Source organism: Nicotiana tomentosiformis, chromosome 8, assembly GCF_000390325.3.
Source record: "Nicotiana tomentosiformis chromosome 8, ASM39032v3, whole genome shotgun sequence".
NCBI classification, from domain to species: domain Eukaryota; kingdom Viridiplantae; phylum Streptophyta; class Magnoliopsida; order Solanales; family Solanaceae; genus Nicotiana; species Nicotiana tomentosiformis.
The window spans coordinates 66,158,531-66,171,810 of record NC_090819.1 but is presented as its reverse complement, the minus strand read 5'-3'; the positions used below and the strand labels follow the sequence as shown (position 1 = coordinate 66,171,810).

Here is a 13,280-nt window from a genome sequence, read left to right as displayed (position 1 = left end):
CTAAATAACAATTTTACAAAAACCATCAATTCTACCCAAATTCCTAATTTTCTACCATGAAAGAGCATAGATTAAGGTTAGAAATCAATTAGTGTTGATGGAAATAGAAGAAAACAAGTTAAAATACACTAACCTAAGAAATGGTGATGAAATTTCCCTTCAAAATCGCCTCTAGGCCGAGCTCTAATGAGAAGATGGTGAAAAATGGATGAAATCCCGTCTTTGGGATATTTAATTGACTGGGCGTCAGGCCTTTTTCACATTAGCGAAGGGCCTGACGCGTTCGCGAAGCACAACAGCCAGAACGGCCTACGCGTTGGCGAGGTTCCTCAGCGTTCGTGAATGCTTCTCCCCCAGGCCTTCGCATTTGCGATCTAGGCCTCGCGTTCGCGTAGAGTAATAGCGATGCGCCCTTCCTAGGCCCATAACCCTACGCGTTCGCGAGAGGCTGGTCGCATTCCTGAAGGGTAAATCCCCCAATGCTCCGCGTTCATGACTCAGCTATCGCGTTCGCGATGAAGAAAACCACCCCAGCCCCAGTTTTCCCTTCGTGATCACGAAGCACAAAGTACCATGTGCCAACAATAGTGAGAAACCAACAATGGCCTAAGTCCAAAAATCACCCGTAGCCTATCCGGAACTCACTCGAGCCCCTCGAGCTCCAAACCAAACATGCGCACAAGTGTAATAACATCATACAGACTTGCTTGCTTGATCAAAATAGCAAAATAACACCCAGAACCACGAATCAGGCACCAAAATAATTGAAAGTTTCAAAAAAACTCAAGAACATGAAATTTTACAACTAGACGTCCGAATCACGTCAAATCAACTCCGTTTTGCACCAAATTTTATAGACAAAGTCATAATTATTGAAAAGAACCTATACCAAGTTCCAGAACCGAAATCCGAAACCGCTAGCAACAAAGTTAACGTACGGTCAAACTTATGACTTCTTTAAACCTTTAAATTGCTAGTTTTTAACAAATTACGTTAAATCAAGTTAGGGACTTCTGAATTCGATTCTGAGCATACGCCCAAGTCCCAAATCATGATACAGACCTATCGGGACCGTCAAAAATAATGATCCGGGTCCGTTTACAAAAACGTTGACCGTAGTTAACTCAAATGAGTTTTAAAGAACGATTTTACATTTTCATCAATTTTCTCATAAAAAACTTTCCGGAAAAAAAGTCACGGACTGCACATGCAAATCGAGGAAGGCTAAACAGAGCTATTCAAGATCTCGGAACACAAAAATATAGGGTAAAACTATAAATGACCTATCGGGTCATCACAGTCATTCCGCACAGGTACTATCCGTACAAATACCGAATAACTCTATTAATAAGACGTACAAATGAGAAGAACTCGCCAAAGATTCTATGTAGGTAGATAATTGAATTGTTTGATGTACATATAAAGCATGAAAATTTTGTGGGTTTCGGGCATGGACTAAGGCACGACATATATAGACCATTTCACATAGTTTATGGGTAAATTTGACCATTTTTCCATTATTAAATTTGGACACCTGACAGCAAATTGTACTATTTCAATAAGGGCAAATGTAATGCACTTTTGTAATGACAAAGGCATGATTGACTCCGACTATTAATGGAGTACATATATGGATCATATTGAGTAGTTCAGGGATAAAATTGAATTTATCCTTTCACATTTAATACCAAAATCATATAAAACCAAAAGAAAATTTGATTTATCAAATAAGTTTGGTTCGATTTTCTATTTGGTGTGATTTTTCAATATGAAACACCCGAGCCGTGGTTTGTATTACTTGTTGTCCCAACAAAAAGGAAATAGAAGAAAATTATGCCTTATTCCCTATAGTTCTGGACACATGCCAGACAAGTGACACACAAGGAGAAAACACACACATCTGTTTATGTGAGAGAGCTTAAACCTCAAATTGGTTGAAAGATATTACAAAAATTTTATCCTAAAGCTTCCTTAGTGTTTTGTGACAAAAAAAACCCATAAGACAAACTCAGTAGAACAACGTGAGGTTCCTGCAACAAGTCCTCTCCTTTTGTCCTATTGCCGTTTTCTTTTAGTCTTTATAGTTAAGTCTTAAGATACACCTACCCCATCACCACCTACCCAGTATTACGCTTTGGTGACTAAATATATAGGGGGTGGGTGGGTGTGGAGTGGATGAGATGAACAAAATGGCAGCAGTTGCAGTAGGAAATGGGGGTGAGATATGGAAAGCCCATGGTACAATGGCAATGGTACAACTGTTCAATGCTGGGTACCATGTGATTACAAAGGTGGCTCTAAATGTGGGCATGAATGAAATTGTCTTCTGTTTGTATCGGGACCTTCTTGCTATTTCTATTCTTGCCCCATTTGCCTATTTCCGCGAAAAGTTAGTTCCTCTTATCTCTTTCCCTATATCCCTTTTCATTGTTTCTCTTAATTCTGCAATCCAAGTAGTGTAGTCTCTCTTGTTTGCAAACAGTAAGCATAGATCTAGTTATATTCAGCCTCTTTGTAGATAAAAAATTGCACTGATGTAAATATAAAGCATGAATTTTTGTGATTTGTGAGCAAATTACTGGCTCAAGCCCGTTTGGGTTAGCTTGTTGTAAATAGCTGATTAAATGTTGATAAGCACTTTTAAATATTGCAACTGATTTTATAAATAAGCAGTTGCGTATTTGGATAGAATACCGAAACTGATAACAAACAATTGATATGTTTGGTAAAAAAGGTGTTGATAAGCTATTCTTTTGTTAGAATGGCTCAAACAACCTTCAATGTCTCAAAAAAATTATTAATTTAGTAGATCTTTGTGAAAAAGAGGAATGATGTATATGGATTGGGGAGGCCGTTAGGGATTTTGTTTTAGGTATTTTGAGAATTAAAAAGAATATCAAGGATAAAGTAGTAAAATCTTGATTAAACTAACGTTTACCAAACGCGTAGATAGCCAAAAGAAAATATTAGCTTACCCAACACAACTCAGAAAATATTCGATAGTGATAACGTAATTGCTCCACTATGTGTAGGATTTTTTTTTTTTTTTTGTCTTTTTTTTGTGGTCAAACAACAGGAAATAGGCACCCTCTAGCATACACTGGTGGGGAGAATACCGACATTAACACAAACCCGTACTTTCATGACATTCGAACCTGTCTCAGCACCACCATCAGAATCAATTTGCCAAGTCTTCATTGACTTCTTTTTTGGAATTCAATGTGGAAGTAGTTTACCTTGGCTTATCGTTGGGTGCTTCCAATAAAGACCAAACAACATGGAACCCTGTGATCATGGAAAGTAGCTGGTTGGTAGAACAAATACTTTTCAAAAGGTGGAAGGAAGTGTTAACTAAAAGCACATTTTTAGCACTCTCACATACTCTTTCAATACCACTGGGCACTCAGCTAGCTTACCGGATAATTGTAAAGACTCCATTGGAAGTTCATATGGGACTCAACAAATGGAGATAGGAAGTTCCATTTAGTAAGTTGGGAGATCATCACGCCCCCAAAGAGGTGGGGAGGCCTTGGGGTGAAAGTTTGCCTTGTTTCCACCATGCTTTATGAGGAAAGTGGATATGGAGGTTCAGGATTAAGGAGTACACCTTTCTGGAGGGAGGCAATAAAAGATATGGGATCGAGGAAGAGGGTTGGTGGACTAAAAACATTACAATTCCATTTTAAGTGCGAACGTTGAAGCAATACTATGAAGGAGTTGGAGGAGTTCAATGTCAACGTACCATTTCAAGATTAAGTATGGAAACAGATTCAGTTTTTGAGATCATAGGTAGGACGACAGAAAACGCAAAAGGAGATAGTAGTACGACAAATCCTAAGAGAGGAGTAAATGGTAATTCACTGGAACCTAATGTTTAAAAGGAACCTAGGATTGGGAGGTTGCTGAATTTCATGTATTCTTGAAATGGTCTACAAGCACAACACGACTTACTGGCTAAAATATACAGAAGTGGGAGAGGGGAGAGATGGATTGTTCATGATTAAGTCTTACTACCATTTGGTAAGAAAATACTCGGGCTTCCCCCACTTATCGACTTGAATTCCTAGGGCGCTAAGGAAAATACGCTTCTTTACATAGCTGGTATCAAGGGGAGTGATCTTATGAGCTGACAATTTAAGTAATCCGTTAACTCCTGTTTTATGTGCTAAAGTTGGGGCAGCGACATGGATCACCAACTCTTGCAATGCAAGGTAGCAACTCTCTTATAGTGGGATATTTTGAAATGGTTCGGACTACAGTGGACAATGGACAATGACAGACATAGTGAAAGAGGCATTATTCAACTACTCCTTTATAGGAAGGAGAAGATGCTGGGCATTGGATGTGGCTCCATTAGCACTCATGTGGATCCATGCAAGGAAAGAAATATCAGAGCTTTCGAGGGGTGAGGAAATAATCTTGTATATTAGAGGAAAACCCTTCTACTATTACTATCCCTAGTTTTTTAAAAAAAAATGTAGCCATGAAGTTTTAGTTTTTATAAAAGACTTATAGCCTGTTTGGCCAAGCTCTCAAAATTTGCTTATTTTGAAAAGTGTTTTTTTGTCAGAATTATTTTTAGGAAAAGTATTTTTGGAGAGTAGTAGTTTGTGTTTAGCTAATCATTTTGAAAATCACTTTTTGCAAATAGTAGAGCAGCAACTTGTGCTTGGCCAAGGTTCCAAAAGTACTTATGGGAAAAAATTACTTCCTCTGTTCCAGTTTATGTGAACCTATTTCCTTTTTGGTCTGTTTCCAAAAAGAATGACCACTTTCTAAATTTGGTAATAATTTAGCTTAAACTTACAATTGTACCCTTAATGAGAAGCTTTTATAACCACACAAATACTGTGGGCCCCTTTTTGACTTGTTTAGGACCACAAATTCCAAAAGTCTTCATTTTTTCTTAAATTCCGTGCCCAGTCAAACAAGTTCACATAAATTGGAACGGAGGGAGTACTTTTTTTAGTTTATGAAAAACAACTTCTGGTATTACTCAAAAACACTTAACTTTTTCCTAAAAGCTTGGTCAAACACATCAACTCTCTAAAATAAACATTTTTTTAATTCAAAGAAGCACTTTTGGCTTCCCAGAAGTTTGACCAAACAAGCTATTTGTGACTTTTTATGGAGAATCATATTCTTTTGTAGGTTCTCTACCTTTTGATATACTGCTTGTAATATTGGAGATTTTTTCACTGTTAATAAAATTTACCTTATAAAAAGAGTAGGTTAGTCTGGACCTAATGAAACTACTTGATGCTGCAATATCGACTATTGTGTGTTTATGAGATAGTTGTGAATTGCCCCCTGCAAGTTCCACCCAAAATAATGTCACATTGTATCTTGAAGATTTGTGGTAAGAGCTAATTTTTATTATTGGAAAAACAACTATTTTTTTGTTGTTGAAGTTTGGTTAGTCAACCTTGGCTAAAGTGGTTATTGTTAATTTGTTTTCTGCCCTTCCATGCTACTTTTCACCCTATATACAATTAAGCACGATTCCAAATAAGTTTGAAAGGAGATAGTGAGATAAAAATGGATGGAGGGGCTACTTGATCAATTGCTCAATACAAATCGCAAGGGTTAGAAAATTCTGTGGTACATATTGTATCCTTATAGCAGTGTTATCAAAGGCGAAAAGCGCAAAAAATCTCTAAGGTCTGTTGGAGCTTTAAGCGCAAAGCACAAATAAAGCATGGGTTTTAATAACAAAGGCGCAAATGGAGAAAAACTACAAATATGTACGTGTCTTCCAAGACTAATATCTATAACCATGAATACCAAATATATGGAGAAAGAAATTGAAGAAAATTTACAATAAAGTGATATATCAATTGTTTAGGATCGTCTCTTAAGGATTATGCTCATTGGCAAGGAAACGTATTTCTTAGAGCCTTGATGAAAATGTTGAAGTACCCACTAAGCGAGGCGAAGCACTCAACATGTTTTGGGCCTCACTTCAGGGCTTAAGCGCGCCTTTGATAACACTGCCTTATAGAGGTTTGGAACATTGAAGGGGTTGGAGCAATATGACTGATCAAACTATTCAACATTATATGAATTATGAAGGATTGATGCACTGTGAAAGACTACCTTAGCTCCAATATGTGTGTATACACACACATATATATGCACACACATACACATATACACACAGACACAAGCACATACATATACACACATAGATTATATTCAAAGTTGTTCGAAGTATCATGGTAATAAACTTATGAGTAATGCAATGGAACATCGGAAAAAGATGATAGATCATAGACTTAATGACTATATAACAGTTACACAGAACCAGTTGAATTTATGCTTGTTGGATCTAATTAATAGAAACTATATCTTTCTTGAAGAGATGAATGAAGTATAGGGAGAGGAAGAAGGATCTCCTCATGACATTTATTGACCTAGAGAAAATATATGATAGATTACTAAAAAAGTCCTTAGTGGGTTCCCTTTACTTTGTTAAAAGAACATCCTTGGTGGATACTCGTAAATAGTAGGGGATAATAATAACTCTTCCTATAAGGCCATAACTATGGGTTACATCGGGGATTTGCCTTGATGTGTCCTACTTGCTAACCCAGTTGAGTTACCAATTATATACAAGATGAAGTTTCATGATACGTACTATCTGCAAATGATATATTGTTAATTGACGAACTTAATACGAGTCAACCAAAAGTTATTAAGTCAAGGAGAAGCACTCTAGGGAATACGAGTTTTAGGATTTAGTAACAGTAAGACATAATATGACTGTAAATTTAACACTTTGGGAAGAATGAAGTGAAGTAAGATTTGATGGCATTAGGGTGTCTGAATGCAGACAATTTATATAAGAAGGTTTAGTTTCTCAAGAGAATGACATGATAGATGAAGATGTGATGCATAAAATTGAAGTACGAGGGTGGAAATGGAGGAGTGTTAAAAGAGTGTTATGCGATAGCAAGGGGCTGAACAATGTAAAATGCAAGTTTGAATCTCTAAGGCCTAACATATCCATGATTTATGTCGTAGATATGTAGATGTTGAGATGGAGGTTTGGTCATATAAATTGGACAAGATTAGAAATGACCACATTAGACAAAGTTTGAAAGTAGCTGCATCTTGAGAGAAGGTTTTCTTGACCATATACCTCGAAACATACTAGTAGGTGCAACACTCACGCTATAATAATTGAATGTTCTAAAATGGGACAATGTGGACCTAAAACACAAGAAATTACCGCAAAGAATTTGCATTTTCGTGGAATCAATGGTGTTTTACTAAGAATAGAACATAATGAAAGTATAGAGTCCATATAGGTGAAACCAACTATTTGAAATCAAGGCTTAGTTATTGTTGTTACACGTACATTAAGTCTAATGTTTGCCAAGAATTCTTTTAGTTTGTTAATTATTTTATGTTACTGTCAATATAGGAATAAATAGGACATTTAGAGAACCTTTAGTTTTAGAGAATCCTTATTTCCTTTTTGAAGAATCAAATTGTTTTCCAGTATTGGAAGGAAATGGGCTTGAATAGAGTGAAATGGACAGAGAGGGTTCATATAGACGGCCCCAATTGTTTTATGAGTAGGTGGTTGATTGAAATATTTGTTTTATTAACTACTTGTTAAGTCCATAAGAATTGAAGCAAAGACCAAAAATGAATTTTTTTTTTTTGCTGTTCTCCAATTGGAGATTTGAGTGTGAAACCTCGTAATAGACTAATAGTTAGGCTAATTAGATACCATTAGAATCGGAGGTCTAGCTTTCTAATGATGATGTGTGGGTTGGGTTGGTCCAAAAAAAAGAGAGCATTACTATTGACAAGTGGGTATAGTAGTTCAAACTGAGGGTCTTGCTGCTTATAGTATGTTGTATGTTTTCAGTCTGTTACTACATCACTGTATGGCAGTTCGCTCGACAAACATAACAAATTTTCCCTCTCATTCTTTCATCAGATATCCTTTGTTTTATCTACATAGGCACACACACACACATATTCTTTTGTATAAGCTCTTTCGAAAGGTTAGTTATGATATTTGCAATTATAATAGCATCACTAACAAATTTACGTGTTATGTTTCTCTATGTATAGGAGGTCGAGGCCTCCTCTGAATAAACGGCTTCTACTGTCATTCTTCATTCTAGGTTTAACTGGGTAAGTTTTGATGTGCTAAGCGTGTATATTTGGATTTGTTTTGTTAATTTCCTTAGTTTTGTTACACTCAATTAAAGCCTATTCCTGAAAATGCCTTTTTTCTCTTTTGGCACTGAGACAGTATTTTTGGTAACCAACTTTTGTTCCTTATTGGTCTTGGCTACACGAATCCGACTTATGCTGCTGCTTTGCAACCTGCAATACCAGTCTTTACTTTCATATTTGCTGTGCTCATGGGGTCAGTAAACATCAACCTTCCTTCATCTCTCTATTTTGTTTCTTTGTTTCCATCACTCACAATTCTTGCATGTCCTGGGTGTTGAGTGAATCTTGCGTTGTTTAAACTTTTTTTGATAAGTTATGTTGTGCTGCTTAACTTTGTGAGTTGTGAAAGATCATAGTGCTATCAAGTATCAAATGTTGTATTCTTAATACGAAAATTGTTTTGTTGCTTTAAATTGGAGGCTTGGAGCAATCACAATTCACAAGTACTTTATTTTTGTGCATAGAATGAGAATAATTACAGTCAATTCGAGAATCTTTATCCTCCAAATTGATACATACAACACCGAGATAAATCTCAGTCACTATCTTGGAGAGTTGGACCTTCTAAGAAATTAAATTGCAGAAACACTCCTGCCGAGAGGATAAAAAATGGCACTATATAGATGAGACATAGAGAAGTGATAGCTTGAAGCAAACACAGACACAAGATAAAAATAGATAGGAGTAGAAGAAGATTTGAATTAGAGACAAACTTGATTTTAATATGCCATATGGTAAAAGGAACCAAATACATTCAATTATGGAATCAAAGAAAGCATCTAATTTACTAAAGAGGATTGAATCCTCAAGCAAGCTCCATTGGAGTAGTGGTCAGCAAAGTCATAGCCCCAAAACGATATCGTTGTGCTCCATTCATTGCTTGATTATATCACAAATATACGGCAGTGAAGTTAAACGTCTTATAGTTCAGGAACATTTTGATTATGTATAAATGTTTAGTGACGATTGGATGTTAGACTTCAGAATCTCAGATAGGGAATGGTCTAGATAGTTTTGTTGAAGGGACTGCTGAACCCTACTGCCTTAGCTTCTTTAAAAACAAGGAAGCTAGCTCTGTATAAATTAATTACGTTCTCCTCAAAGAAACTTAAATATACAACTACTTATCATTTAGCGGTACTATGAGAAGAACAAATATGCATCAGTGGCTTTTACATTTCGTATGTCAAAGGAGAGTGCTAATGAGGTAACCTTCTGTATTTCTGTTGGTGCTATTTACTTAGAACATTGATCTTTCTATCATCTAAAACAGCAAGTTCCCAAATGGAAGCCACAAGCCCTGGCTAGTGGTAGTGGGTTCGTTCCTTTTCTAGTCTTGGTTTCTTGTCCATATAATGGCTTCCTTTCTTTACCTGTTATTTGTCTTCAATTTGTGCATTTCTGGTGTTGTCACATAACTTATCTGTTGCAGCTGTTGACCTGCTCAACATTATTTGTATGTGTTATTTATGCAGTACAGAAACAGTGAAGCTTCTTACTGTGGAAGGTCAGGGAAAGGTTGGAGGTACCATTGTTTGTGTGTCGGGCGCTATTTTAATGGCTGTATTCCGTGGTCCAGTGGTGTTTGGAGATGGCACATCAGACTTCACAGCCCACATTGAGATAAGTGCTAAGGGTCAACCCGAGCCTGCTGGATGGCTAATGTCTAGTTTTCTGGAGCCGGGATTTGATAATTGGCACCTTGGCGTCTTATGCTTAATAGGAAACTGTATGTGCATGGCGGCATACTTAGCTATTCAGGTAACTAGATAATCATTTCAATTGCTAATTCAGATCTACTTGATTGGAATAAATAGCAGAGGCCGTTCCCAAAGATTAAACTGAAAGGCTATGCGCATATATAAAATATGTGTCTAGGCATCGGTTGAAAAAGTTTACCCCCGATCTTCCATTGTATATATGATCTTTCACGATGGACCTCCTCTAATAACATGCTAATGAAGGTGATTTTGGCATGCTTTGGTTGAGTGGCCTGTGATGCACTAGCATTTGCAGGGGGTCTTTGAATTTTTTTAAATTGGTGAATGTTTACAATTGATTAAAGCCTGATAAAAAAGTTTAATGTACAATCTTTGAAAAGAAAAATATTGCTACGTAAAAGTTATCACTTTACCATTTCCATGTTAAAAGTTATCACTTTCAGTTTCATGATATTTTTTCTCGTAGTTGTTTTCTGCTCTTGTGAACTTTTATCTATCAATTGCTATTCATCTGAAGTAGATTAATTTGCATCCATCTGGCTTATGTTGGACATGTCTGCCTTATGTTGGACACCTTTTATAATTGATTTAGAAAGATGACTTTATTGAACAATAACCAGATACCAATTTCAGTTAACAGAATCAATTTTTGAAAAGACTGATTATTTTTGTAACATAATCCACACAATAGTCCCAAAAAAAAAAAAAATACTAATTACTTTTGTTAAATAATCCATAGAAACAATCTGATTTTGTTTGTAGCATGGCCTCCAGTCAGGATTGGTACATACAGTTCCTTCGTAGATATCATTGACGCTTTAGATCTTGGGCTAGCTTGAACCGTTCTGGAAAATCCTTTGAGTTTGTCAGTGTATGTGTTTGTATTGTTATGAAATGCATGCAGAGTTGAGTGGCTTATGAAATTTTTGCAGGCTCCACTTTTGGCAAAATACCCTGCAGGCTTATCATTGACAGCATATTCATACTTTTTTGGCGTTCTATTGATGATAGGGACATCATTCTTTATGACCAATGGATCAACAGACTGGTATTTGACAAAATCTGAAGTTTTCGCTGTGTGCTATGCTGTAAGATTCTCTTTAGTATCCTCTTCATGTCTGACTTGAGTGCTTATTGTTATAAGGTTTGAAATATGCTAATTATGGGAGTATGGAAGACCCTTCTATACACTTTCTGTTTAAATGAAACTTCTTATTATGAGCATATTTTTTCGATAACTGTGGTGTCCGGACCAGCTTGTATGCACCTCGACTAATTCCACGGGATACCTGCTACCTCCTACCAGCAACAGGTACTAGGTAACTCTGCCCAACTAGATGGGAAGAAATTACCTAGTGTTTTTTGCCTCCGTTGGGATTTGAACTTGAGACCTCAAGGTTCTCAACCCACTTCGTTGATCTTCCTTTCACATTCACAGTAAAATGGGGCGCCTTGAGGTATTCTAGCCAGTATCAGTGTAAGTCATCACTTTGTTGCTTAAAGCGATGAGTGACGCGAAACGAGGAGTGTTAGCTTCAGGGGTGAAGCCATGCGCTTTAGAGAAATTTGTGCTTCAAATAATGGTGCACAAAGAACTCCAACAAGGATTAGTCCCTTATTTGAATCTCAACTTTGAGTCCTTAGATTAATATCAGGATTATTGTATGTTGGATACTAAATTTGATATTTTAATTGCAATTTTATTTTTACTGTATTAAATTCATAGATGTTTGATATTTTTAAATTTCTCGTAGATTATGCGCTTCACTTCTCACTTTTTGCTTCAAGCCCCATGGACCTTGTTGCTTATTTGCTTTGTTTCACTTCTAATTCTAAAAACACCGGTTCTAGGCGATTACCAGTACCAAGATGATGTAGCATGCACCTAAACAATTGACACATCAATGCTCTTCATACTTCCTTCCCCTGTGTTGCTCTTTCAATTTGCAATCGTCAATGCAGCATTTGTTAAAGATAGTTTTTAATGTTGCATAGTGGATTCTCATTCATCTGTCTATAACATCTCATACCATATGGTTAGTATGTAGACGGACAATGTTTTTAGTTGGGTGAAATGAAAAGAGTTTCTTCACAATGGTTAGTGTTTTTCAGGGGATTGTTGCATCAGCCCTGAACTATGGACTTATGACATGGTGCAATAAGATTCTTGGCCCTGCTTTAGTTGCTTTATACAATCCGCTTCAACCTGCTGCTTCAGCAATTCTATCTAGCATTTTTCTCGGGAGCCCTATTTATCTGGGAAGGTTAGTGCTCTAATATATTTAAAATCCACTTTTATATCTGTCTTATGTTCTCATTTCTTTGTTTTATAGTCGTTTTGGCACAATGAGGACCAAAATGGTGTGAGGGTGATGCGAAATTCTCCCGCTGGAAAATTGCCATGTTTCCTTTATTGACTTGCTTTCTCTTGGAGATTGTTTCTTGTGAAACTATGCAATATTCCACTTGCTGAACATTTGTGCCGCTCATATGATCTTTTCCTTATAGTCCATTTCTAGTTGTTCGTCGTTAGCCTCAAGTCTAAGATATCCCAGCGCTTTGTGATTGCAGCATTTTAGGAGGGCTTCTCATTATAGCTGGGCTTTATTTAGTAACTTGGGCATCTTACAGAGAGAAGCAGGCATCCATGGGAACTGTTCCTCACACTCCTCGGATGACGGATCCTCTAATCCCATATCAGATAGGACACATTTTCTCTGTTCCTTCTTCCTCAATATCAAAGATCACTGATTAGATAGTGCTACAGATATCATTTGTATGTCCTTTTCTTTATCTCCTTCATGATAATATGTAGTGCAGTTCACTGCTAAAAGAAATGATAATATGTAGTGCAGTTTTATCAAGTTTTTTTCTTTAATTTTCCACAAAAAACTCTTCCTGCAGAAGTAAAAAAATCTGCAGAAACTTTCTTTTCAGCTTTCAGTCGTATTTCTTTGCCAACAATTTTAGTTTATTTTTACTTTCTACTCAAATTACCAAATTATACTAAAATATCTTTTGAGTTTTCTTTTTTCTACAAATTTTTGTCGTGAATCAATGCAATACACATGCCATACTTAATATCTTCAATGGGACTAGGAAGTATGGAAGTCAACTTCATGTAAAAGGTGATTATTGTTGTTCCGCTGGAACTTTACACACCAAAACATGATGGTTTGTAGTCATTATTTGTGTTCATTCACATATCAATCTGAGTTGGGCCTTCTCATTGGTCTGAAAAGATATCTTCATGAAATTAAACAAAACAAATAAGTAAAACATATAGTTGCTGGCTGTGATAGGCTGTTGCATAGTAAAATAGACTCAAAATATCAATCTAAGGGTGTGTTTGGCATGAAGGAA

General features: G+C 36.5%; 1 protein-coding gene across 3 annotated transcripts; it reads left to right on the top strand.

Moving 5' to 3' along the window:
• The first annotated feature begins 1,692 nt into the window (after positions 1–1,692).
• On the top strand, positions 1,693–12,904 carry LOC104120087 (WAT1-related protein At4g19185-like). 3 transcript variants are annotated; one of them, XM_009631774.4, is made up of 7 exons: positions 1,693–2,389; positions 8,089–8,151; positions 8,273–8,389; positions 9,672–9,957; positions 10,850–11,005; positions 12,030–12,181; positions 12,251–12,476. In XM_009631774.4, exons 1-7 carry the CDS (start codon positions 2,181–2,183, stop codon positions 12,282–12,284), a joined length of 1,017 nt encoding a protein of 338 aa, XP_009630069.1. In that variant the 5' UTR covers positions 1,693–2,180; the 3' UTR covers positions 12,285–12,476. The 3 variants fall into 3 exon arrangements, with proteins under 3 accessions (XP_009630069.1, XP_009630070.1, XP_009630068.1); XM_009631773.4 differs by lacking the exon at positions 12,251–12,476 and adding an exon at positions 12,489–12,904 and having other exon boundaries at positions 1,695–2,389; XM_009631775.4 differs by lacking the exons at positions 8,089–8,151; positions 8,273–8,389; positions 12,251–12,476 and adding an exon at positions 12,489–12,904 and having other exon boundaries at positions 1,694–2,389.
• Positions 12,905–13,280: the final 376 nt, after the last annotated feature.